General features: G+C 41.6%; 1 protein-coding gene across 5 annotated transcripts; it reads left to right on the top strand.

Annotated features, from left to right (window-relative positions):
- Positions 1-27,080, top strand: cdk11b (cyclin dependent kinase 11B). Of its 5 annotated transcripts, none has more exons than XM_034087109.1 (21): positions 1-71; positions 928-1,058; positions 4,027-4,166; positions 4,277-4,404; positions 4,497-4,641; positions 5,282-5,362; positions 5,811-5,947; positions 6,995-7,120; positions 7,222-7,362; positions 7,812-7,934; positions 8,016-8,090; positions 9,043-9,260; positions 9,375-9,465; positions 9,555-9,676; positions 9,766-9,871; positions 9,947-10,068; positions 11,064-11,171; positions 18,088-18,204; positions 19,168-19,316; positions 25,839-26,028; positions 26,482-27,080. In XM_034087109.1, the coding sequence occupies exons 2-21, from the start codon at positions 948-950 to the stop codon at positions 26,572-26,574; spliced, it is 2,523 nt and encodes an 840-aa protein (XP_033943000.1). In that variant the 5' UTR covers positions 1-71; positions 928-947; the 3' UTR covers positions 26,575-27,080. The 5 variants fall into 5 exon arrangements, with proteins under 5 accessions (XP_033943000.1, XP_033942998.1, XP_033943002.1 ...); XM_034087107.1 differs by having other exon boundaries at positions 5,772-5,947; XM_034087111.1 differs by lacking the exon at positions 5,282-5,362.
- Positions 27,081-27,997: the final 917 nt, after the last annotated feature.

Below are 27,997 nucleotides of genomic sequence, written 5' to 3'. Positions count from 1 at the left end.
GACGTTTTAGAGACGTTACTTAGCGTTGAGACTTCCGGTGTGCCATAATAATACCGCTGCGCGTATTTCAGGTTTGTTTAACCATTTCAACTGCTCGCTGGTTCATTTCATTATTTTCTGTACTCAGGCCTTTAACTTCACAAACCAATACAGCCAGTTATGCCCCAATTTAGAGCTTAACCAGCTGTACTAACTATCCCGTTGAAATCACCTTGTTAGCTTCAGAAGTTGTTTAGCAACTGTCGACCATGCTAGTGTTAGCTAGCTAGAGTTAGCTAATGTGTTAGCACCCGCCGCTGGACTCACAACATTCACAGTCAGAAGTAATACACTCGTCTATCATTTTCGCCTTATACACATACTGGTTTATGTATTACAAAACCCTAACTATGTTGGCAGGCTAACTAAGTCTACTCGCAACGTCAATTGGCCTGTTAATGTTAGCTAGCTACATGCTGTTGTGATGTACCGTGTAGTTAGCGTGAGTTGAACAACACAGATAATAGGACACTCAGTGACAGATAAGCAACATACATAAATTATTCGTATGCGATTATATAATGTTTGCTAACATGACTACATCTGCTGTGTTTGGTATGTTGTACGTTTATTTCGGTGGGGGCAGCATTGGGAATAGCACCGCACGGGTATAATCATTACAGTACCTTTACGTTTTTATACGTCTCAATTTAGGAAATAACTTCCGATTTACAACAAGACCTCATAATCTCAAATATTGAATGTTAATTCAACATTTTTCACATATTTAACAAGAAAGTAAAATGTTAAAGCATATTCCAACTAATAGATAATGGATCTGATATAAAAATATTGGATTATTTTATGCTTTATAGGCCTAACTCTTCATATTCAAAGAAGGCTGAAGTGATATCTCATGTGTCCTTGTTTGTGTGTGATGTGGAGCAGGCGGTGGAGAGTGGACGCTGATGGGGGACGAAAAGGAGACCTGGAAAGTTAAAACTCTTGACGAAATCCTACAAGAAAAAAAACGCAGAAGAGAATTAGAAGAGAAAACGGATCCCAAGCACCAGAAAAATGTAAAGTACCTTAAAGCTTATATTTGACCAACACTGCCCCTTACACGTTGATACAGTATTAAACAAATTGTAACTCCAAGCCATTTTTCCCTTTCTGCCTTTTATTTGCTGTAGAAGTTATACATTAAAATGGTAAGTTTAATAATCAATAAAATATATGGAAAATCGTATTGAATAAATCAAAGCTTCAAAACATTGTCTTATCATTATAATATCTATGACTTTTTGCTTTTATAGAAGACTTTAACCCTCTGGAGTCTAAGGGTATTTTCTCGAATTTTTGATGTTTTCTTAAATCCCCTTTTAAATGTATTTCTTCTAACATGGCACCCCATGTGTTAAATATCAAAATGTTCAAGACAATCTCTGGTATTGCTATATATGCAAATTACTCACCTTAGAGCACTGTTTGATGAGATGAGTAGCTCAAAAGCTTAAAATGTTACATCCGATTTTCGGAAAATCTTCAAAACTCTTGTGAAAACACAAATTTACTCATGTGATCGAAATGTTTTGGTGTTTTAGATTTGGTTACCAAAGTCTTAGGATCACAAAAGCAGTGAAATATTTGAATTACACTATATATAAATGTGTAATTCATGTCTAAAATGAAAAAAATTTAATTCGAATTTTGAGTAAAACAAGTGTTTATCACTCTACTTTCACCACAGCAGGGACTGAGATACATTAGGACTGAATAATGACTTCATATTACATACCAAGGTTCATGTGATGTGTAAAAATACAAATTGAGCATTCAACCTTTTTTTTTCAACCAACAATTTATTATAAATATGTTTTTTTCAACCAACTATTTATATAAATATAAGAAACTGGAAAATCTCACTATTTACAATATTGAACATCAGAACTTTCAACCAACTATTCATTATAAATGTCAAGACAGTGTCAATGTCTTTGTCTGTCTTCCAAGACAGTGGGTCTGGCTGCTGTGTAGGTGGGGGTGATGGTGCATGGGCTGCTGTGTAGGTGGGGTGTACAAGTGCTATACGAGACCTCCACCTCGTTGCTGGCTGGGTTGAAGGTGATGGCTGTGGTGGAGCCTTTGTGCTGAGGTGTATCTTGACCTGGTGGCAGCCGCAGATGGAGATGGAGGCAGCTGTAGTGATGCTGGTCCTTGGTGGTGATGGCTCTAGTGAAGGCCCTTGAGCCACAGTAGATCTTCACCTGGGGGCCGGCACAGATGGATGTTGTGGCTGCTGGATAAACGCTGCCTGTGGGCCACTAGGCCCAGACAGCTGTGAAACATCTCTGTAAAACAAATAAAAATGTAGGACAATAATTACAACTAATTTCATTGAAATAAAGTTCAAGTAAAATGTTGCTCAAGCACAAATAACAATGCACACATAAAAAGAAAGTTTGGGAGGTTGGAAAAGGAGTCTCTCTCGATCTCACACACACACACACACACACACACACACACACACACACACACACACACACACACACACACACACACACACACACACACACACACACACACACACACACACACACACACACACACACACACACACACACACACACACAGGTATTTCCAGTTACTTTACATTCAGTATAAAATCACAGATACACATATAGGCTACATCTGATTACAAAGTCTCATCTGTACAGAACAGTATGATAAAATAATCGATGACAAAAACATGTCACTGTAAATGTCTCCGTTGTGGGACGAATAAATGATTAATTTAATCAACACATGTAATCTCACTTTTACACACCAACATAACGTTAACACAGAGTAAACGTTTGCTAATGGAGTCTATTTTGTCCCAAGAAAAAGTTCATGACTATCGATAACAAATATATATCAATAAACCTATTGTTCATTTTCGCGGTATTCCCCACACATTGCCAGTACACTTACTGTAATATTTACACTTACCCATGTCCAAATGGATCCTTGTTGTTGTCTTTGTGTTTTTCTTCTTCAGAAGAGTCGAAGACTTCAGGTTCTGAACATCTGAGGCTCTATCTTCAGTGCTGCTAGCGAAAAAAATCTCGAGTGAAGTCGGCAACTTTTTTTAGCCATTTTCTCTGTCTCTCTCTCTCTCTCTCCACACTGACGTAAACTGATGGGAGACACGTGGTTTATGTTTTTTTTACTTGGTGGGTAGGTCCTTAGTGATTTCTCGATGTCCATTGGTCATTTCAGACCATGATGTCTGCCGGCTGAGATTTCCTTGACGGACACACGAATCCACCAATCCCACACAGTGTAAAGTCAAGCTGCTTTGAGCGGCCATATTGGCTGATGTGCCCTGGTTACAGTCTCACAGGAGATACTGCTGGAAAGCTACCCTTCCAGCGATTCCGCGGATATCTGAATCATGTTTCTACTCCTTATATTCGAAAATATATGATTAATTACGTAAAATTATGTGCACTTGGACGCGCCGGCGCGTCCACCGACTCCAGAGGGTTAATGCCACATTCTCTAAATGCTGTTTTAATACTTACAGTAAGTAACAGTTCTGTTGGGAACAATACATATATTTTATGTAATTATTTACTTTTTGAAAACATTAAATAGTGTTAGCTAAATTCCAAATGTGCTCTAACCACAATTTTGGAAAATTCATCTTTTCGATTACCACCATAATCAAACGGCATGTTATCTTTCAAAGTTTCATTGCAATAAATTGAGTCAAAGTTTACAAAACTTCTGAGCCCGCAGTCGTTCAAATGAAGGTGCATACAAGTGTTTGTCATAAACATCCCTTATTTTTGTCTTTCAATAGGCGAGTGTATGTCTTGTGTATTTACGTCCATTTGCTGGGAATCAATGGTTAAAGGCTGAATCCCAATATTTCGCTTCCAACAACATTTCCTGAAAACATGTACACACAGAAGGCAGCACACAACAAACTATAATCCTTAAACATAGTCATAGGTGAATTAGGGTTCAGACTGTTTATACCTCTCTTATTGTCTTGCACAGTCCTCTCAGGGCCTTGTTCCACAGTCGGATGATCGGGAGACCAAACGAGATACCCCGGAGGAAGGAGAACTACGGGATCAAAAGATGGAAATAACAATTCGTAATTCCCCGTACACACGGGAGGACTCAACAGAAGACAGGTACATAAACCGTAGTACACAAATATGTGTATTTTCACAGGGGAAGTAGTATGCTTGCAATAGTTCAAATTCAAATCATGTGTGACATGTCTTTCTTTATATCTATGCAGGGCCGAAGAAGATGACTCATTAGCAATCAAGCCACCACAGCAAATAGCAAGAAAAGACAAGTCTCACCACAGAAAAGAGGAAAAGAGAAAAGAGAAAAGACGTCACCGCAGTCACTCTGCCGAAGGAGGTACGAGCGTCGTGAACACCTGAATCCAACATGTTTGGAGCTATTTTTGAAGTAAGGATCTCCTCAAAACTATGTTTCTTTGACTTGTACAGCAGGGAAACATGTTCGACCCAAAGAGAAAGAAAAAGAGCGAGAAAGCGACCGCAGGAACCGTCAGTGGGAAGAAGACAAAGCCCGGAGAGACTGGGAGAGGCAGAAACGAAGGGAGCAGGCCAGAGCTCACTCACGCAGAGAGAGGTGAGCATCTCAACTGGAAACCACATATTAGATTAGCTCGGATTCATTCAGGCACAGAAGTATTTGTCCTTTTAGAATTTCACTTGAGTTGAGTTAGGATTCATGTTTTTGAACGTAAGAATTAAACTTGCCAGGATGTTAAAACAATTGAGCTACATGAGAACTTTCTATTTATCTGCTACTGTCTTTCAATTGTATAGCTGCTGTACTGTGGATTTACATGTACCCTATGTGACGTACTGGTCATAGTTTATTTGAAAGTTTCTCACTCAAGTCCAGGTGGCTAAATTGCAGGTATATTTATATTAAAAATATATACATATTCTACGTAAATAATGCAGATTGAAATGGACTCCCAACAATTGTCCAATATTAATGATGAGTATAGCACTGAATGTACCCGAGAGACAAACTTTAAAGAGTTCAGTTTGTGTGCATTTGGGGTGCACATGGTACTTTATAGCAGGCCCCCAGTTGGAGAAACAAACAGGAGAACCAGCACAGAAGTATGCAATGTAGTACTGTGGACTTGGGCGGTCAGCAAAATGTTTTAGGAGCTAAAAAAGTCCCTCCTAAAAGAATCAATATCTGTTTAATCGTTGGCTATATTTAGATTTTGTTTTCCCTCTTTACTTTGCAGTCAGACAGCCGTTTCCAACGAGGAACTGAAGCCGTTATCTAATCTCTCTTTAATACCATCAGACTCCATTGACAAAAAACGGTAATTAAACATTTCAAAGCGTGGTTTTTGCTGCTGCCTGAATAATTATGTCTGTTTTTGTAATTGTGCTAAAGAATTCAAACAAAATACACAAATAAACAAACGTACAGATTGTTCCATGTTCTGAGCTCTGTTTCAAAGAGAGCTGCATAACAGCTTCAGTACCTAGTCAGAAAGGTCTGTCTCACTGCAAGGTGACGTGGCAAAATAAAGTGTATTTATAGCGTATTTAAAAACTGATGTTGAATTTGTTAGGTTGGCCTTTTTTAGGTGGCTGAAAAGCATTTGGCTGCTGCCCTGCCCTCAGCAGCACATGGCTTGACTTCATGTCTGTTTCTCCAAACTGCCATCTAGTGTATACATACACAAACAAACATTGACAAGATTGGGCTTTTGGTTGTCTGAACAGACCCCGATTGGATTCTCCTGGGTTTTTTTTGGACCACAGGGACCGGCTGGAACAGCAGGAGCGCCAGCGTGAGCGAGACAGGAAGCTGCGCGAACTGCAGAAAGAGCAGCGGGAGCTGAAAGAGCGGGAGAGGAGGGCGGAGGAGCGGCGCAAAGAGCGAGGGGGGCGGCGAGAAGGTCGGTGAATGGGTAGAGGTGTGGGATATTTGTGTGTGTGTATTGGGACAGGTTCAATTACAACCCTAACCATTAAAAGCATGCATTGCATGCTCAGAAACACATACGCTAACTGTTTAACTGTGAAATGTCAAAAGACAGAAACTGAGAGAATGATGGTGTAATGCTAAGGGATGGAGATTATGAGAGATGGAGTTGGTGGCTAAGGACAAGCATGATTGAGACATCATTCAAAATGACTTAGGAACTGACCTAGGCTGAAATCATAAAGAACAGGGTTCTTACGGTTATTAAAAACCTGGAAAAGTCATGGAAATTCAAAATGCTAATTCCAGGCCCTGGAAAAGTTATGGAAAACAATATTTTTCCCAAAGTTTTGGAAAAGTCATGGAAATTTAACTAAAGTTGCATCAAATATAATTTATATTTTATCTAATCGTCGAAATAGTAATACTATAATGATAATAAATACTGTATCGTATGAAACATAAAATGGCATTTAACTGTCGAGGTATTTTGCTGGTGAGAGATTTTAGTTGCTTTAGCGTGTAGAAGCGAGTAAGCCTATTATTTTATTTGTTTTAGATAGGCACAACATGCATATGCAGACCTTATTGCAGACCTTATTTTCCTGTTTCATGTTAAAATAAACCATTTTCAGTGGTACCGCTGAGAAAGAGTAATTGTTTTGGTCATGGAAAATTCGGTAAAGGTCATGGAAAAGTCATTGAAAATCATTGGTGAAAATGTGTATGAACCCTGAAAGAAATATGATTGAGTAGGGGAATTCAGGATAAATAATCGTGTCTTACGTAATGGAGAAAATCAAAATGGAGAGCATCAAGATCAGAAAGGAGAGCCTGAGACCCCCCTAGTACCTGAGAGCGTCCGATGCTCCACTAATTAGATTACTGCTGGGATGAAAGAGAAGTGCGCTACACGGACACACAGAAGGTGAAAACACCTGATAAGAAATGTGTATTTTTCCTATTACTCTGTGAACTATGATGCAGGACTCATTGAAAAATGAATCTACCCTATCCGCAGTGCCGCCCGCCCATAGGCTGCTACCTGAAGATTATGATGACAAGTCAAAACAAAGTCACCGCAGCCGAAGTCCCCCCCGCGTTCCCCGGGACAGATCAGATCTCAGCGAACCCAGGAAGAGTGGAAGTAAGTAGATAAAGTCACAATTTCTATATAACAAGAAACAATTCAAAAATCCCTTATATGCTTCTATGATATTCTAAACTGTATCATGTACAATGACTCAGTTTCCCCGACATCATCATCGTCGTCGTCTCATACGCCTGCAGCCTCTAAGGAGGAGAAGCCGGAGGGTAAAGATCCGCTGGCAGACCTCCAGGACATCAGCGGCAGCGAGAGGAAGACCAGCTCAGGAGAGTCCTCCATGGGTAAAGGACTAGTTCACCTACACTTAAAACAAAGCACACATGTATATTTGACTGCAAAATACTTTATCCTTTCCAATCACTCTTTCTAACTTTTTGGATTGGACATTTTGAATGGAAACTGGATTATTCCTCATTTATGTCAGTCATTAATTATAACACAAATAATACACTATTTATATTGCACCTTGGCAAGTGCTTTCGCACAAAAACAAATGCCATTTTACATCACATTCTACGTTAGAACGAATAAAGGATTTCTGATTTAATACACACATCAAATAAAAACATTCTAAATCACAGGCTTAAACAAACAAAAAGTCATAAAACATAAATAAAATCAAATTAAAACATTTCTAAAAACACATAGCTTTGAACTTAACAAGAAGGGGATGTTAAATAGCTTTAAAATATATCAAAAAAACTGTTCTCGTATCATTCACCTTCTCCAGCATCAGGATCAGGCTCTGACGAAGAGGACGGCAATGACGAAGACGGGTCCAGCAGCCAGAGTGAGGGCGAAGAAGAGGAAGGAGAGTCTATTTCAGGCTCAGGAAGGTCTGAGCACAGCGCAGGTAAAACCGCTGTTCCACTGCTCTGGTTAAAAGCCTGTTACGGAGAAACACAGCTTTCACTGTTCCCTTCCTCCCTTTCAGAGGACGTGAGTGAGGACGAGCAGTCAGGGCAGGAATTTGAAGATGAGAGGGAAAATGGGAATCACGTACCTGCAGGTATGTGATATCTGGGAATATAAAGATGTATTTCTTTCTTATGATTCAAATGTCCTGCATCTAGATCGAATCGTTATTATTTAAGTAGGGCTGTCAGTCGATTAAAATAGTTAATCGCAAATTAATCGCACATTTTTTATCTGTTCTAAATGTACCTTAGAGGGATATTTTTCAAGTTTTTAATACAACATATGAGTGGACAAATATGCTTTATGCAAATATTTGTTTATCATTTGATCAATGACAAATATTCTCATGAATATTAAACACAACAACCTCTGAACATCACAAACATTTGCCTCAATTCAAGTGTTTGTGTGCGAAAAGCCGCTCCTGTCAAAGCATGAGACAGAAATTCCCACAGTGGGTCAAAATAATGCACTGTGACTCTGAGGTAACTGTCATTACTGAGTGAAGTCCAATAGTCTTCGGTGAGCGCAACTGTGGAAGTCTTTCTTAAATCCTCCTCTACTTTCGCTTTTTGGACTTCATACAAGTTGTGTATTTTCGACACAGTGGTGGCTCTGGAAGGCAATTCATAAGTGCAGTCGTTGGATGCGACCATAATTATATCACGCAGCCCCTCGTCCTCCACAATGTGAATTGGCCTGCAAGCTGTAGCTTTAGCGATCTTTGTTGAAAGTTTGCTGCTCGTAGACGTGTCCAGGCGTCTCCCCCGCACACTTTCAAGTGTGGTCTGCTGCAAGCGGGCGGCAGGAGCAGTGTGCTTGGATTAGATGGTATTTTAAACTCGATGCGCTCTGAAACTACGGGGCGACCGAGGACAAAAAATGCACATGCGTTAAAATAATTAGTGGCGTTAATTTTTTTTTGCGTTATTAACGCGTTAACTTGACAGCCCTATATTTAAGATAAGCGCAAATAAAAAACATTTCAACGATTAGTCTGACAAGTGTTTTAAACTTAACTGACTTTCCTCTCCGCCTCACAGTGACCGAGTCCCGCTTCGATCACGACTCTGAGGAGAGCGGTGAGGACATGGAGGAAGACGAAGACGGGGAGGACACGGCAGGAGAGGGCGACCCCACACCTCAGTCTCAAACTCATTCTCGCTCCCCCACCCCCGAAGAGAACTACATCCCAGACTCGCCCCCGATTTCACCTGTGGAGCTGAAGAAGGAGCTGCCCAAATATCTGCCTGCTTTACAGGTCGGCAACAACATAATGCAAATGTTATTCTGGCCAAAATGTGTTGATGTTGGCATGTAATGCGATCTAGCAGTATGTCGAGGTCTTCAATCAGAGTTTGTTGATTTTTGTCAGGGTTGTCGCAGTGTTGAGGAATTCCAGTGCTTGAACCGAATAGAAGAGGGAACCTACGGCGTGGTGTACCGAGCCAAGGACAAAAAGACCGGTATGAACGTGAACACTTAGGTCCAAATACTGTTGGTGTTCTCGTTGTGTTTATGGTTAAAAATAACGTGTACTGCCTCGTGTTGGCAGATGAAATCGTGGCCCTGAAAAGGCTGAAGATGGAGAAGGAGAAGGAGGGCTTCCCCATAACCTCTTTGAGAGAAATCAATACAATCCTGAAAGCTCAGCACCCAAACATCGTCACAGTGAGGGTGAGAGATATTAAATCTTAGTTAACACTTTTATTGTGTGTCCTTAAGTGTTCAACTAACTCTAAACTTTGCTTTCCCTCCTATATTAGGAAATAGTTGTTGGAAGTAATATGGACAAGATCTACATCGTGATGAACTACGTAGAACATGACCTGAAGAGTCTGATGGAAACCATGAAGCAGCCCTTCCTGCCAGGTACAATGAGACGCCGCTACACACTTGAACTAGAATGGGATAAAAACGAGTTTCAACACAACGTTTCTCTCTCAGGTGAAGTGAAGACTCTGATGATCCAGCTGCTGCGAGGTGTCCGACATCTCCACGACAACTGGATCCTCCATCGCGATCTGAAGACGTCCAATCTGCTGCTGAGCCACAAGGGGATCCTCAAGGTAGGACCGGACTGTGGCCCCATGAACAGAAGCTAGGTAGTACTTTCCTTGGAAACAGCTGCTCTCGCTGGATCCTTTATGGCAGCTCAGAGAGTCAGTCATTTCATCTATAAAACTGTCTTTTAACAGAATAGTTTATTTTTTTCCATTTCACTTCAACATTAGTGGTTTTTAATAATAATAATACATTTTATTTAGTTTTACAGACTAATTGGTCTCTTAGATATTATCTTATGCCCACAGTATCAAGCTTTTTATAGGAAGTTCAATATGTAAGTGGCTCTTGCAGTTATTGACTGGCTTTCTGGGAAATGTAGCATTATTATTAATTAAAGTAGAATAGGCAAACTGAGAGGTTTGTTGGTTTGGATTAATGTCCAACAGCAAGGACTGTTGATTGATGTTGGTTATTTTAACATCACATACCCTAGCCACCAGGATAAGGCCACTGTGTATACAGTTGTCACATGTCTTAATAACATTTGAGATTAGCAATATAGCAGATAGTAATGAAAATGCATGTTTTTTTATTTCCTTTTTTTGATCAAGCTGTCCTGTGAAAGGTTGAGGCAAAAGGGGCGTTTATTTTAGGAGATCTTTGTGTGAAAGTTGTGTAAATAGACAAGCATTGAAACCATAGGAACTCTGCAGAAGTTCACAGGTTAAGTTACCTGGGAAAAAAGCTTATCCATAAATAAATATGGTATATTTTGATAGAGTAAATAAACTTGTGAAAGGAGTACTTTAATCCATCATTTGATGTGCAACTCTTTCCAGAGCGGGAGCACACTTGCACAAACACATGCTGACTATAAGTCAATCTGAGCATGAATGTTTGGCATGTTTTAAATAAACGACATTTGTAAGTTATGTATGCAAGCTCACAAGAAAATGTGAATCACTGCATCTTGTTGTACCAGAGTATACCTATGAGACATCAGAGGGCCGTGAAATTGAAAACGTTTTTAATGTTGGGCATCTGACCTGTCATATAGATTGGCGACTTTGGTTTGGCCCGGGAGTACGGCTCCCCCTTGAAGCCCTACACCCCCGTAGTGGTGACCCTGTGGTACCGATCACCGGAGCTGCTGCTCGGAGCCAAGGTGAGAATTCAACTGTACTGCATCCACATTTCATAAGAAATACCGTTGCAATACTTTTCATATATGTGGTCACACCATCGTGATTGATTGTGGTTTGCCCAGTGATATATTTCCAAGAGAAGAAACGTTTATGAGATCCAAATACCACTGAAACACCATTTGTGTTTTACAGCATCTGATTTACACCAGGGGTTCCCAACCCCGGGCCGCGGACCGGTACTGGGCTGCGGAGGTGTTACTGCCGGGCCGCAAAATAGCTGTGTCTTTATTGTAATATTTGCAGAATTATAAATATATAAAAATATTTTATCATGTTTTTTAATTTTCTCACATACCAGTCATATTATTTCATCCAGTAGCCTAGTTAAACTTTCACCAGAAAACAGTTGAAAATGGCTTTTATGATGTTCCGAGGGATTCGGCGGCTCAGCCTGGTCTCAGCCTCTCGTGCGCACGAGAAAGTTACCGGTGCACCAAGCAGGAAGAGGAGCGCACAGGAGACAACCGTTTGATTGCAGACTGTTATGTTTATGTGGGGAAATGGCAGTGCATACATTATTTGAGATATATTTCAAACTCGGACTTCATTTTAAGGACATAATAATAATAATAACTGTATTTGTATAGCACCTTTCATACAGGGGATTGCAGTTCAAAGTGCTTTACATCAGTAAGAAATAAGACATACAATCAGTGTAAAACAAGCAGCAAGAGCAAAGCATAAAGTGGGATAAAATAATTAAAATAAAAACATGGGGAATAAAACAGAGAAATAGTGCAATGTCAGTAAAATGCTTTGGTAAAGAGCTGCCTCTTAAAAATGTCTAACAGATTGGCTTCCCTAATATTGTTGGGTCACGTGTTCCACAGTTTTGGGGCGTAGTTTACAAAGGCTGCATCACCGATATTCTTATGACTCTTTCTGGTGACCTCTAATAGACCTGCATCTGATGATCGCAGTGTTCTGGCGGGTGTGTAGTTTATTAGAGAGTCAGCAATGTAGCTGGGTCCTTGTCCATTTAGAGCTTTGTATGTGAGGAGAAGCACCTTAAAATCAATTCTAAAAGTTACAGGAAGCCAGTGTAGAGTAGCTAAGACAGGACTAATGTGTTCCCTCCTTTTGGTATTCGTCAGTAGTCGAGCTGCAGAGTTTTGAATGAGCTGGAGTCTTCCAATAGCTTTCTTTGGGAGACCAGTGAATAGTGCATTGCAGTAGTCTGGTCGGCTAGATATAAAAGCATGAATTAGCTTCTCTGCATCATTTTGATTTATGAATGGTCTTACCTTCGCTATGTTTCTGAGATGAAAGAAAGCTATTTTGGTCACTTTGTTTAAATGGGCGTTGAAGTTCAAATCTGAGTCCATGATGACACAGAGACTTGTCACCTCCGGTTTAATCCAAGCGGTTAAACTTCCTAGATTATTTGTTAGCATCTCTCTTTTTGAATTGGGGCCAACAAGTAGGACTTCAGTTTTGTCCTCATTCAATTTAAGAAAATTATCGTTCATCCATTTGTTTATTGCTGTCAGGCAGTTGGTAATGGAGTTTATGGTTGTCACATCATTTGGTTCAGCCGATATGTACAATTGTGTATCATCCGCATAGCTGTGGAAATCTATACCATACTCTCTGATGATGTCGCCGAGCGGTAACATATAAAGAGAAAAGAGTAATGGACCTAAACCGCTCCCTTGTGTAACCCCGTAGCGGCTTTCATGTTTCTCTGATGTATGGCCTCCTTGACTAATATAGAACATCCTTCCTCTGATATATGTTTTGATCCAGTTCAACACGCAACCAGAGAAACCAATAAGCTTTTCAAGTCGATTTATTAGGATGTTGTGATCAATAGTATCAAAAGCTGCACTGAGATCTAATAGGATAAGGATGGAGATTTTATTTGCATCAGAGTTGAGTCTGAGGTCACTAATTACCAGTTTCCGTACTGTGGTATCTTCTGAAACCTGACTGAAATACTTCTAAGATGTTGTTTTCTTTAAGATAGGAATTTATTTGGACTGAGACAATTCTTTCCAATATTTTACTGATAAATGGTAGATTTGATATTGGTCTGTGGTTTGCTACTGTGTGGTTATCCAATTTAGGTTTCTTTAATAGAGGCTTTACAACAGCTGTTTTAAAGGCATCAGGGAAGACGCCAGTTTTAAGGGATGTGTTTATAATGTCCAGGACTGGACTGGAGATGCTATCAAACACTCGCTTAAAGAATGTTGTGGGGATAGGATCAATGTCTGAGGTTGTGGAGTTTGCTTCTGAGACAGTTTTACACAGTTCGCAGTGCGATGCATGTAAAGTTACTCATGGTTACATTACATACCCTACTGAGATCGGTTTAATCTCCACCTCCACTAGTATTGATACTAGCTCTGATTGAAGTTATTTTGTTCTCAAAAAACAGAGCAAATTCCTCACATTTAGCTGTTGTGGAGTGTGGGGGGGCGGAGACAGTGTTTAGCAGCTGATCGATAGTGGAGAAAAGGACTCTGGAATTTCCGGTATTTTCTGTGATAATATTGGAAAAATAATCTTTCCTTGCTCGTCGGATGGTTCTGTTATATGCAGTTAAAGCATCTTTGTAGATATCACAGCAGATAGTAGTTTTAGTTTTCCTCCATTTTCTCTCTGCTGCACGACATTTCCTTTTTTCTTCCTTGACACCATTATAGTTCAACCAGGGGAAGGCTTTGCTTGTCGATGTCTTTAGTTTTTAGTGGGGCAACAGAATTTAATACAGATGATAGTGCATCATTGAGATGTTCTACCATTTCATTTAGAGAGCTGTCATGACTGTGTGGTTCATATAGTCTGATAAGATCGATGAACTTTGATTCAGCTTTGTCGTTAAGGAGCCTTTTTTTAACTGACTTCTTTTTTTTGTTTTAGTAAGGGTTATTTCAGAATCAAAGAATATACAATGATGGTCAGAGAGAGGTAGCTCAGTTATTGAGATATTATTGATGTTTAGCCCAGTTGTTATCACTAAGTCTAATGTATTACCATGTCGGTGAGTTGCATTTATTATATGCTGTGTTAGATCAAAGCTATCTAGTAGATTTGCAAGCTCTATAGCTTTGGAGTCCGCTTTTTTAGTTATATGAATATTCAGGTCTCCGTTTAGGATCACCTTATCGTAACTGGTAACACATAGTGAGATCAATTCAGAGAACTCTTGTATAAATAATGGTGAGTGTCTAGGTGGACGGTATATTGTGACAATTATGGTTGATTCAGTTTTTAGTTCAATGGCTAGATATTTCATCGACATGAACTCACCTAGTTTTCTTATTCTGAACAAAAATGTTGAGGAAAATATGGCTGCAACCCCTCCTCCTCTTTGGTTCTTTCTGGGCAGTTGATAAAAGCTATAGTTTGGTGGACAGGTCTCTATCATTATTGATGTAGCTGTGTCGTTATCAATCAATCAATCAATCAATCAATCAATCAATCAATGTTTATATATATAGCCCAATATCACAAATGTTACATTTGTCTCAGTGGTCTTCACAGTGTGTACAGAATATCAGTATGACAATACGACACCCTCTGTCCTTAGACCCTCACATCGTACAAGGAAAAACTTCCAGAGAAAACCCAGTTTAAAGGGAAAAATGGGAGAAACCTCAGGGAGAGCAACAGAGGAGGGATCCCTCTCCCAGGATGGACAGATGTGCAATAGATGCCGTGTGTAAATTGAAAAGATAATACATTTGCAACATAGGTAGTCCAAATGTTTGGAAATGCATGTGTGTATAATAGGAAGATGAATCCACGAGGATATCCATCCAGGACCGATGATCCAGGACCACAGCCACGACTCGCGATCCAGGGCTCGCGATCCAGGACACAGGACCGCAGGATCATCCATGACTCCGGATCCCAGCGTATATAGACACCAAAAAGAAAGAAATGTGGGGAAGCTGGGTTAATCGGAACATGAGAGTACACAGGTATAGACAGAGAGAAGGAAGAAGTAAGATGTCCCCCGACAAACTAAGCCTATATCAGCAAAACTAGGGGCTGAATCTAATCAGCCCTAACTATAAGCTTTATCAAAAAGGAAGGTCTTAAGCGCACTCTTAAAAACGGATAGGGTGTCTGCCGCCCGAACACAAACTGGAAGCTGATTCCACAAATGTGGAGCTTGATAAGAACAGGCTCTGGCTCCCATTGTACTTTTAGAGATTCTAGGAACAACCAACAACCCTGCATTCTTGGAACGCAATGCCCTAGTAGGACAGTAGGGTATAATGAGTTCTTTAAGGTAAGATGGCACCTGCCCATTAAGGGCTTTGTATTAAGCCATGTCTCCACTAAGCAAATGCAATCGAAGTTATTTTCTTTAATCAGATCATTAGGACATTTAGGAGGGCTTATTTTATTTGTTGGACTTCTATGTCATGAGAGGAGATCTGCTTTGGCTGGACTTTGATAACTTTGAGGTTAACGGCACGTGCGGGCCTATTAGCTGGTGCATAGTTTTTACCATGCCATTGACTGGTTAAGATTACTGGTATGTTGGAGATGGCATGGCATCTGTACTATCGTTGTTTTTCTTCGGGCAGTGAGTCCACTGAGATTGCACTGAGTTCAAGATGTTGTTTCGTGGAAGTCAGTGGGTTGCTTGTGTCCATGCAAGAGGTTGTGTCATTCGATTTAGATGGAGCCGAGATTGGGGCTTGATTCTGTCCACGTAAGGAGGTCAAGAGCACGTGACTGATGTTTGCTGTTAGTAGTCGAGAACCTCTATAATTTGGGTGAAGTCCATCAGATGCTAAGCGGTCCCCACAATTCCAGAAAATATTGAAATTCTCAATGAATCTCAGTTTGTGTGAGTGACAGATAGATGCCAGCCAGGTGTTGAAAGACAGGAGTTGACTGAATGCCTCTTTTCCTCTACGATGGCAAGCAATTGGTCCACTGATGGATACATCCTGATGTTCGGTTAGTGTATTCAGTAGCTTGATGAAATGTTTCAGTGCCAGTTTTTTTGTGCAGGATATCAAACGATCCAGTGTGGATGACGATCTTGGTGTGGTTTGGTTTATCTTTGAGGATTTCTGGTATCACTGATGACAGGTCCTCGACAGATGTGTTGCTCAGACAGATATTATCTGCTTTTGCAAGTTTCACATGCTTTGTCATGGCATCTCCAATCAAGATAATATCCGTCTGTGGTATTGTCCTTGCATTCCCCACGTCACTTTTTAGGCCGCCTCCTCTTTTATCAGTGTTGTTTGGGTTAGCAGTTAGCCTTGAGCCCTCAGTGCTGGTAGCTCTGTCTGCAATGTCCCGGGTAGCCTCTGAGCTAACGCTTGCAACGTTAGCTTCTCTACGTGTTAATAAGCTATGACTAGCTGGAGAGGTCCGGGTGGGTTTTGGGGTGAAATGGACCTCTCCCTGGCGTAGTTGAGCAGGCCGTGTCGGTGTTGATGCGCCGTCCTGGCGCATCGGGGGTACGGGCCCTTCATGCTCAGTGTCAATACTCCGGTGTCTTTTTGCCTTGAGTGTTCCAAGTGACTCAAAGCTGTTTCTGAGCACGAGAGGAATGCTGGAAGAGTATCTGTTTTGCTTACTCAGCCTATTCTCCTGGACCTTAATCCACGGTTCAGTGCGCTGCCACTTCTTCGGTTTAGCACCGAGAGCAGGCCACGGCTCAGGTGGAGATAGAGGCTTATCGGTAATGGTGCTGTTTACCACAGCTGCCTCGAGTATTGTGTCCAGAAATGTCTCATCCTCACGGATCTGGTACAGATTAGTAACCTGAATTTCTAACTCCATGATTTTCTCTTTGAAGTTGAGACGACTACAGTCCGGAGATACTGTGTATGTCGTCATCTTGCGCTGTCTCTGGATAGATAATATGACACTGCAGTCCGTAGTAGCACAAAGCTAGCAGCTAGCAAACCTTTGACCGTCGGCCGGGGGTGTAGAGCTATTTGTTTAAGCACCAGATTGGCAGAACAGGAGAGTCTGTGAACCAGTCTGCCTTGATCTATGAATTCATGTCCGGGACTCTCACGGTATCTGCTGCCCGCAGCTGTTTTATTGAAGGAAAACCTCCTTCCCTTCATGAAATGGCTGCAGCATCAGGAGGCAGCGGGGCGTGTACTACGCCTCTGAGAAGTGCAGCACCAGCGCGTAAAGAGCTGTGCCTTTTTACACACTGCCTTCGCTGTGTTTACTTTTATTAGAACAGCTAAAGAGTGACTGCAGGCTGCTATGTGTTAAACACACACACACACACACACACACACACACACACCGAACTGCCCGATTATTCCCCCTATTACTCGTTTTATGAAGGAGATGCCCGGTCACCAAGGCGCATGATGTGTGTGTGCTCTGCTCAGCTCTGTGTGTGTGGCGACCGGGCATCTTCTTCATAATGCGCCTTCTCCTCGTTTTCCCACTGGATTATCCGTAAATCATACAAACAAAACCAAAACGTTGATTTATCTGTTTTCCCGTTTGGTTTAAAAACTGAATAACGTCATTATTTTTGTTTTCCGTTTTTCCAAAAACCTACACCGGTTCTTTTTTTTTTATAAAACATTGTTTAATATGTTTTGGATGCATATTGTTCTAGTATTTGTTCAGGCTCTCTCTCCCTCTGTTGCTACCTGCCGGTGAGTAAATATTAAAATCAGTTAAAATTGACAACCGGTCCGCCATTTTTTTTTAATGTATCTGCCGGTCCTTGGCACAATAAAGGTTGGGAACCCCTGATTTACACCACCAGACGCTCGAGGTCCAGCAGTCCGTCAGAGCACATCCACTCTCACACACGCACGCATGTACACGCACGAGACACGACTCTGACGCAGCAGCCGGCCAGGCAGACTGTCTACTTTGTATTTCTGCGGTCTACCACTGTGTTTGTTCTTCTCTCCACAGGAGTACTCCACAGCTGTGGACATGTGGTCAGTGGGCTGCATATTTGGGGAGCTGCTCACCCAGAAACCTCTTTTCCCTGGAAAATCTGAAATCGACCAAATTAATAAGATATTTAAGGTAAAAATGCCCTCATTTGCCCTCATAAAATGAAATAAATCCTCACACTGAAGGGTAAAGCCCTTCTGTTTAAAGACTGTAAATCTTTTGAGCGTGTCGCCTGTCAGAGTGTGGAGTTCTGCTGTGCGCCACAGGGTGGAGCTGTTGACGGACATTAAAACAAGCTTGAATTTATGAAACTGGAAAAGGTCACCATAGAGGGTTTTTTCATAATACAGGAAAGGTAGTGAAACCAAACCATGCTGTGAGGATGTCTGCTGCTTTTTCAATGTTGCTGCTACTCGTATATTGTTAAATGTCCCCTCTGTGGGAAAATTAAGGTATTCTGACTCTGACTGTTTGTGCTATTCATCCCTGCAATATTAATAACTAGTTCTCTGACCTAATAGAGCAGAATATGACCCTGTCTGTTTTATAAGACCTGTTTTCCTTGAAGAAACAACATCGCTAATTACCCATAAAAACAATCTACCTGCTTGCAAAAGGAAAAGTTTTATGGGAAGCTGGAACAGCAGGAGGTCTGGTGTGTGAATCAGCAGTAACACACTGCTCTTAAAGTAAAAAAAGGCTGATAGGTGAAAGCAAAAACGGGAAAACAGAAGTGAACCTCAACTTCAAACCATAGTGAATCAGGTAGAAGCTACAAAAGTGCAGGCAGCTGAACACAGCTTTCTCTACAGTCTGCAGCACATACACACAGAGTTTAGGGGAGGAGACGGTCCCTGCTTATGGTCTGCTTAAAGCATGACAGCCTTTTGGGCTGATGTCATTGAGGCCTCCCAAGTCATCCTACACTCTTTACCAGTTATGAATTAAAGCATTGAAATTCACTTAGGAATGGTTTATTGGCACGCGCCTGCGGTTGATGAATTCCTTTGCCAAAAATGGGAATATCTCATATCCATCTCTCCTCGCGCTAACATCATGCTGTCTGCTGACTGTGTGTTGTCTGTCTGTCTGCAGGATCTGGGGTCACCCAGCGAGAAGATCTGGCCCGGCTACAACGAGCTGCCCGCTGTGAAGAAAATGACTTTCACAGAGTATCCCTACAACAACCTGCGGAAGCGCTTTGGAGCGCTGCTCTCCGATCAAGGCTTTGACCTCATGAACAAGTAGGATTCCACACAAGACACAACATTGCTCCTCACACACGCCGCACTGCATCTTAAAGGGGCCCAATTCTGTTCTTTTGGGTTTCCCTTTCCTGTATTGTGTTGTATAGGTTTTTGTGCATGTAAATGGTCTGCAAAGGTTAGAATCCCAAGACTCCGGTGCTAGTGCCCAAGGGCATCACGGCAGGGCCCAGGAGGTGAACTGGGACCTCTCCAAGTGCCAGTCCACTCTCCATATTTAGGTCTGTGCGGGGACTTGAACCGGCTCACAGTCCAAGCCCCTACTGACTGAGCCACTGCCGGAATAACATCACTATGTAACACTCAGGCTTCTATTGGATATATCTCCAACACATTGCATGTGACGAAGGAGGAGGACATCTCTAAGCAGTTGACCAGTCACAACAGAGCCGGCCAGCTAACCAATCAGAGCAGACTGAGCTCTGGTTTCAGACAGAGGGTGAAAAGAGGTGCTGCAGTATGAGAGAAATAAAGACCTTTTTGAAAATTCAAGCATGTAAACATGTCACAGTAGATGCACAAAATACAAATATGAAGCTTTTTGAAATGAGCATAATAGGGCCCCTTTAACTAAAAGAAAAATCTTTGTTTCTCCAAAAATACAGTCTGTCTGGAGGAGGGGTTCCAACTGATCTCGTTGCATGCTCATGTGACCAGTGTTTGGCAAGTTACTTCCAAAATGTAATATATTACATATTACTTATTACTCTCTTTTGAAAGTAATAAGTTACATTACAAAATTACTGTCTCTGAAATGTAATGAGTTACACTACTTTAGTTACTTTTCTAGTTACTTTCACCAAAATAACCGCAAAAGAATGGCTAGGTATTTTAAATGCTAAAATGTAGTTTAGTGCAGCTCATTATATATCCAGTGAAGGGCAATGTGGTATAGCATAACAACTGTGTAGGCCCTTAAGGCTACTAACAACTTGTATTACACGGCTTAGTTGAATACTCGATTCTGATTGTAAATTCTTAACATGTGACACGTTGTTAATAGAGTAGTACAGACCACTGTCAAGGACTATAATGAAGGTTGCTAAGGAGGATCAAGAAAGAGAAAGGAAAAGAGGTTAAAAGACGGAGCGCTGGACGTCAGATAAATCACCAGAAGAAGACAGACAGGAAGTAAACAATAACAGGACACGGAATGGGCTCTGTAGTGTGTTTAGCATATGGCCGTGTGCAGGCCCGGTTCCAGAACAAAATGACTCAGGGTGAATCTGAGATTACAGGGGGCGCAGCAGTAGTAGGTTTACATGAGCAATAGTGGCCGGCAACAGCAATGAGAAATAGCATTGATGGTCCCCAATGAACAGATTATGACATCTGTTATGTTTTGAAACCAAGCAAGTGAGAACATTTCAAGTGAGTTAAAAGTGCAATCCTGAAATATCTCATATAGTCCAAAGTGGACTGTGGCAAAGAAAAGCACGAAAGCTTCAAAGCTGTACTGATAAAACAAATGAGAACATATTGTAAATCAAGGCAAATATTATTTGAACCAGCTCATGGTTTGAAATGGCAAACATTGAAAAGCAAAAGTATTATTAAAACCATGTAGCCTACTAAACATCACTTTGGTCCCATCATACTCTGGGAAGAGAATATTTACTGTGCTTGAAAACTGGTATCACATCATCATGTGAGGTTGACTTTGTGACCTGGAGATCATTTCAGCTGCAACATCAGCTCGTTGATCAGCTTGGGATATGAGATCTTTTTGTAGCCATTCGTGGTGAAGGCATCTGTGCTATTGTATGCATTATTTTTGACCCAACATTTCTACAGGCATGGCCCTATTTTCACATATTCTAGCCCTTGTCTATTTGTATACCACGAGCTGCAAAATGACCGCCTAACCCCACTGTACAGGCGGGTACTTGTTTAGATATACCTGGGCAGGCTCTGTGTTGCCGTGGTATCCTGGCTGGCACCTGCGGGCCGCAGAGGGGCGGCGTAGTTTCGGGCAACGAAGAGTGCTGCTCCGGGGTTGAGGGCGGCGAGTCAGGCGGGAGTAAGCTAGTGTCCACAGCGGAGGGTAACGTGATGTCCCCATCTGACCTGTTGCTACGGTCTGCAGTAGACGCAGTGTTGCTGGCGTTTAGTGATGGTTGCTTTAACCATTTTCGTATAAACGATTATTCACAGATGTGTGTCACTGCTGTGGAAGCACTTTGGAAATGATGCAGGCGCAGCGGAGCAGGTCACGCGCACCTGACACAATTTGTTGTTAGTATTTTTCGCTCCGTTCTCTTTTTTGAATAGAGGGTGCATGACATTCAACTGCCCGAAGATCCCGGCGCGAAGTCTGAAGAGTAAACACCAGGTTTACTAATCTACCCGCACAATTTGTCTGGTGTCGGAATGTCTCGCTATGTTAGTACATTGTTAAAAAACAAAACACCATTTAATTTCGGGTTAAAATGTGTTGTCACTGCGTTACTGAGCATTGTAACGGGTAATATATTACCCACATTTCATTAGTAATGCGTTACATTACTTTGTTACAGCAAAAAGTAATATATTACTGTAACTCCGTTACTTTTGTAACGCGTTACACCCAACACTGCATGTGACTGAGAAACTGTATGGATACTGGGTTTGTGACATACTTAACTTAAAGGTAGGGTAGGTAAGTTTGAGGAACCGGCTCGAGATACACTTTTTGTTATATTCCATGGAATGCTCTTAACATCCCGATAGCAATGAATATCTGAAGTGCTTTGACAACAAATCCATAAAAAAAAGTCATCTGTGGAAGCCGTAGTACTGTAAAAAGCACGACCAATCATTTTAGCCGGCCCGGCTAAAGTAACTGGATGGCCTACCTGCCTGTCAGCCTTCCATCTGTGCACAAACTTATCTCGTGCCCTCATTGGTCATGTGCGCGTTCATGTGTGTTGGAGGAGGGGCTCTGTAAGGAAGTGGCAGATTTCTTCCGGCTGTGTATTTTCAAATTCTAGCGCACTCGAGCTTGTTTCTCCAAAATTACCTACCCCACCTTTAAGAAAGTATATGTTAGAATAACCCAGTGCCAAGTCGATCATTCGCATCATGGGTAAAGAAGGAACTACATAAAATAAAGGGTATCAATTTAAGAACTTGATTGTTATTGTTATCACTTTAACAATATTTTACAACAATATCTAGACTTAGCTCTTGACACAGACACGACGGATAACAAATTATACACAGTGCAGGAAGAGGCATTAAACCCATTGCGCTTTTTTATATACCTAAAAAATATGCAAAATGCTACAAACACAAGAATAGTATCCAAAATAACATGAACTGATACTGATGGAAAATTAATAGTTCAACATATAATTATACTTATTACATGGCTTAGTTGAATACTCGATTCTGATTGGTCAATTCAGAACACATGACACGTTGTTAATCCAGAACAGACAGACCGCTGTCAAGCACTTATTGACCGTTGTTAAAGGAAGGCTCCAGTCATTAGATAATTAATCAAGACTTCAGTATTTAGTGAAACATTATGTTTAAACCATACCCTGAAGAAATCAGCGATATTCCCCGGTAAATAATGATGTTCTAGCTCTTTTTTTATCAAAACCTGTATATTCCGTCAGGCAGCTGCCATTTTGGCCATTTTCAGTTGTCACATGATCCGAAAAACTAGGTCGTGACGTCATCTATGCGTTCACTTTGTAAACACACGACGAAAACACTGCATCCCCATTAAGTAATGGTTGATTAATAAATCCCATTTTATGTTTCATCGTACTCTCAGAGTAGTCGTCCGGAAACTTGAAATGTTCGCTGCATACATGCGCCTGTGGATCTTTCGGTTAGGGCCGAGCACATTTCGCTAGCCACTGCCTCCGAACGTACTTCCTACGCTTACCCGTTGGCAATAGATGGAACCGAGCATTCCGTGGATTGTTCCTATCCGAATTGTGGCAATGTTTCGCAATACAACGAGGCATATTTCTATAGAATTGAGAGAGTAACTAGAGTAAACAACATGAACAAAGCACATCCGTCAATTTGTCCTCGACACCAAACGCATAGTTCACGTCACTTCGGGTAAAATAAGTCATATGACTCGTCAAAATGGTGCCGCCCACAGGGTTGATGTTATTTCGGTAATTAATCAGTTTAAAATCACTGATAACGTCATCGGATAAAAATAAAAAAAAACACTGGCAGAGACTGGTCTGTTTTATCGGATGATAATTATTTAAAAATGCGTGTCATGAGCATTCCCTCCCTTTAAGGACGCTCACATCTGCACAAACAAGTCCGTTCGATTTAACTGTATACAGTTTGGCCGAAAAGCAAACTGCATGCAGTTTGCTTTTCTAACTGACAAGACAAGAGCGACAAGAAAACAGCGGAGAAGTAACGGGCAGAAACCATCCTTGTTACGCAGCGGTCCAGACATAGACATCAAACGGTGACACATATTCAGTTGCCAGTTACTTTGGCATTAGGGCAGGGATATCTAGATACTTTCCAAGGTTTGACATAATGAATTGTGCTACTTTTAAAAGCAAGCAACGATGTTTTCAAATCTGTAATCAAAAAGCTCCTCAAAAACGCTATCGAAGCAGTTCCTGCCGTTGCTACGTTAGTTCAAACGGTAACAACGGACTATTTTTGTCTGTCTATGTCATGGCCATTTCTACTGATCATAATTCCATTGTTGAAGTCTACTAGAATAGATTTATATTGTGCAATGTTCCAAACTCACATTGGTTTCTCATACAGCATCTCTGTATAGTATGTGTATTCACTCTCTGTCCTAAACGGCTTGTTGGAGCTCCTGCCCCCCCTCCCTGTGAGCCCACTCTGTTCTGATGAGTCTACCACCGTTGCTGCGTGGGGTCTGCGAGACATCGCGAATGGACGCGGGAAGGGGGGGTGCTGAGGGGGCTGCAGCACCCCCCCCATCTGCGAGGCTCCACTAGTACCCACCACGCATCCCCAAACGCGGCGCACCTACAGTGTAAGCGCACCACAGTCTTGTTAGTCAACATACATTTTCAAGTTGCAAGAAGAGAGTTTGTTTTCAGTAATATCTGTTATTTCCATTCATTATTAACACAGACAAATGTCAACAACTACAATTTTCAAACCCTAGTATCAGTTACAATTAGTCCTCCAGAGGAAATTGCCTTACTTGGATGAACCCATTGCTATCCATCAAATCCTGGGTCTCTCCACCTTTTTTTCTTCGAGTGCATTTCTGGCAAGCTGAATTAAAACATGACAACGGTAGCAGACTAGTAATTCATCACCGTGCCTCAGCAGCAGGCCCGTTCCACACACAAGCCACTGTGAAGGTCCACCACTGCTGGAAAATGTTTTATAAAACACACAGACGACTGGGTTCATAAGTCTTTCTCGCACATTCCAAAGATCAGCATTGTTTAGCAGCTGTCTTCCGAGCTCCTCACCCACCCACAGAGCCCCCTGCCTGCACCTGTAAATGAAAAGCATACCGCTCGGTTACCTCGCAGCTGCAGAGGATGGCAGCAGCGTGTCCACTGTGGAGCCAGCGTGGTTCAGTGGAAGTCTGGCACCCGTCCAACGCAGCTGAAAGCTTCCAGCTGTTGGACTCACAAGGCGTTTACCCAGAGACAGACCTCAGGAGGTCAACACGTAGAGGAGTGCGGTTTGAAAGCTTCACACAGAGCGCCGCAGGATCAGTTTAGAGGAATATTTTTGCAGGTAGACATCGCAGAGCTGTTCGGAATATCACACCCCACTGTGTAGGGAAGTTTTTGAGGAATGGGGCCTTAAGTAACCTGAAGAAGGGCCTCAACATGCACATGATTTGCTGAATCTAGCTTGACTTCAAATAAAAAGTTAGTTAGATAGAAGTCCAGAATACTGCTGGTTCATATCCCAGTTAAAACCGGTTTGAACGGCTCTTAAAACCAGCAGGGCTCTTTGGTTCTGAGTGTGCGGAGGATGAGTACATTCACAGGTGCAGGAAGAGCACACATTCTTTGAGTTCCTAAACAATAACAAGTGCTGGATCATCCCTTTTCAATGCTAGTATTTGCCATCATGTGTCGGAAAGCTGAGAATTTGGTATACACATTTTTTTTTACATTGAAGATTTCAATCAGACTGAATTAGAAAGCTAATTATTACGATTAAACAGCTCCTCATCATTCTGTGGTGATCCTGTCATATCCGGTTAAGACTACATGCACCATTTTCGCTGGCTCCTCGTGACAGGTCTGCAGCTCATGAAGGGATTCTCTGTTTAGATTAAGTCAATCAAGCTGATTAGTAAAGGGAACATTTTCCTCGTTTGTGTTTATGGCTAATATAGTCGTTACAATTAATCAGTTCCTCAGTGCATGCTAAATTGAACTCAAAATCTGAGTTCTCCAGCAGTGCCTACACGTACCTGCGTCTGATCTTTTGACACAAACTAGCTTCCTGCTTAACAGTGCGTCATTCTTAACTTAAAGTGCATTAGCATCTAAATATGAATTCTTCGTCTGTTTCCAGATTCCTCACCTACTGCCCCAGTAAGAGGATTTTATCGGACGAGGGGCTCAAGCACGAGTACCTCCGAGAGACGCCGCTGCCCATCGACCCGTCCATGTTCCCCACCTGGCCCGCCAAGAGCGAGCAGCAGAGGGTGAAGAGAGGCACCAGCCCTCGCCCACCCGAGGGAGGCCTGGGCTACAGTCACCTGGTAAGGACATTAAGGCTCCACTTTCTCCATTACACACAGCTACCAGTCTTTCCGTACGCTGTCTGTGTTAAATAGATTACAGGCTTCTGCTTTGTGTCCGCGTATTTCCTCCTCATGTTTTCCATGATGAGCTACCGTTGGGGCCCTAATTTTTTCAGCAGTGGTCCTACCCACCCAGAAGCTAAAGGCTTATACTTTCAAGGACAGTTACAGGAGATATTTTCATTCACATTTTAAGGCATGTTTAGGCCAGCTTTTTTCTTTTCAAAAGTGGAAAAGCTTGTATTAAAACTCCACTGAAACACCGAAAAGGAATATTTCAATTAATAAAATACAATCAAAATGTATCATAAGAATCATTCAGGTTGAGGTTATAATATAAAATATAGAGGAAATGATATCAGAAGAGTGATACAACTTGATTAACCAGGAGCAATATTTGTTTCTCTGCAGGGTGACGATGACCTCAAAGACACAGGCTTCCATCTGACGACCAGCAACCAGGGGGTGTCTGCAGTCGGTCCTGGATTCAGCCTCAAATTCTGAGCCCAGAAACAGCTGGACACCTGGCTGTCTGACAGAGCGAGAGCAAAGAAAGTTCTGTGAATTGTTTCTTTTGGAATTGGAAAGTGTCGCTGGTTTACAGCTGTGAACCAGAGCGAAATCTGACCGGTTACAACTGTTACCAGATAGTCAGGACTGTCTCACAGCAAGACTGGTGGCTCAAACATGTTGAATCTCCAGAAATTTCCCAGGAAACTTTTTTGGCTTCTATGTTTTTTACAAACCATTTCACCATTTTAAACGTGGTAATTTTAGCTCTTAACAGGAGACACAACCATTCACCTTTTAGAAGTTGAGCTCTCATGTTTTTTTTTATTTTCTTTTTTATACTTCATGAGAGGACCAGCTTTTCTAAATGGTTGGTATTTCCTGGCTGCCTGAGCTCCTGTATAACGATGCTTTCATCCAGCGTTATGTTAGAAATGTACTGTCAATGTCACTCCATGACGGGGGCGATGTTATTGCTCAAAATAAAGTTTGAAACTTTGTTTTGTCTGACGCTCTCCATATATTTATATACCCTGTCCAAGCTATCCAAACAGAACCGCACGCTTCCAAAACAGAAAAAAAAAGGAAGGGAAGTCGAGCCTACAAAAAAAAAATCCATACTTGAACCCAACTCAGTAGTCGCTGTCCAACAGTGATGTCATTCTTTGCACTGCACACTTTGTCTCAGTACTTTGTTCTTTCAGGGGAAAGAGACCCAGACTTCACTCTGCCTGTTTGAATGTTGAATTGCTCTGCGACTTCAGAATTAAACCAATAAATTCTTTGATTTTGAGTCGAAGGAAAATAAACCGTACATTACAGTCCGCTCGCTGCTTTCGCAGAAAAACAAACCCATTGTCTTAGGATGTATAGAGCCAGCTCTAAATGTTCATTAATCAGTTTTATCTATCCCCTTCTGCAGATTATTACACCTGATGTGTTGAATAATCTTGGAAGGAGAGCTGCTAGTGGAATCGACTGCTCTGGATCTCTGGAGGCAGACTGCTGGCTTCACTGTGAGGCTAGTAAAGTAAGCTAGACGTCTGAGGCGTTCCATATGTGGTTTAAGGCCCAAATGGTTCCAAAAGCTGTAGACAACACTGCTTATTCTGGCTGAAGAAGTGTAGTTTGGTCAGTGCATACATTATTCATAAGGCAAGGGCTTCTGTAACTTTCTTTAAGCTCCTTAACAGAAACAGACCTGTTTTGTTTTTTTTTGCAACATTTTCTCTGGGACCATTTAGCTAAAGATTGTGTGTTCACTGTATTTTAGAATATTCTCATATAGTGGTTCAGAAATTGATAGTTTTTGACTAGATGCTCGAAGAAGAGGGTTTCATGTTTTGCTCTACTACAACATAAAATGTCAGTAATATTCTACATGTATGTGTCTTATAATTGGCGGGACTATTTAACG

The sequence above is a fragment of the Pseudochaenichthys georgianus genome, chromosome 7, assembly GCF_902827115.2.
Source record: "Pseudochaenichthys georgianus chromosome 7, fPseGeo1.2, whole genome shotgun sequence".
NCBI lineage: Eukaryota > Metazoa > Chordata > Actinopteri > Perciformes > Channichthyidae > Pseudochaenichthys > Pseudochaenichthys georgianus.
This window is presented reverse-complemented; position numbering and strand designations above follow the sequence as displayed.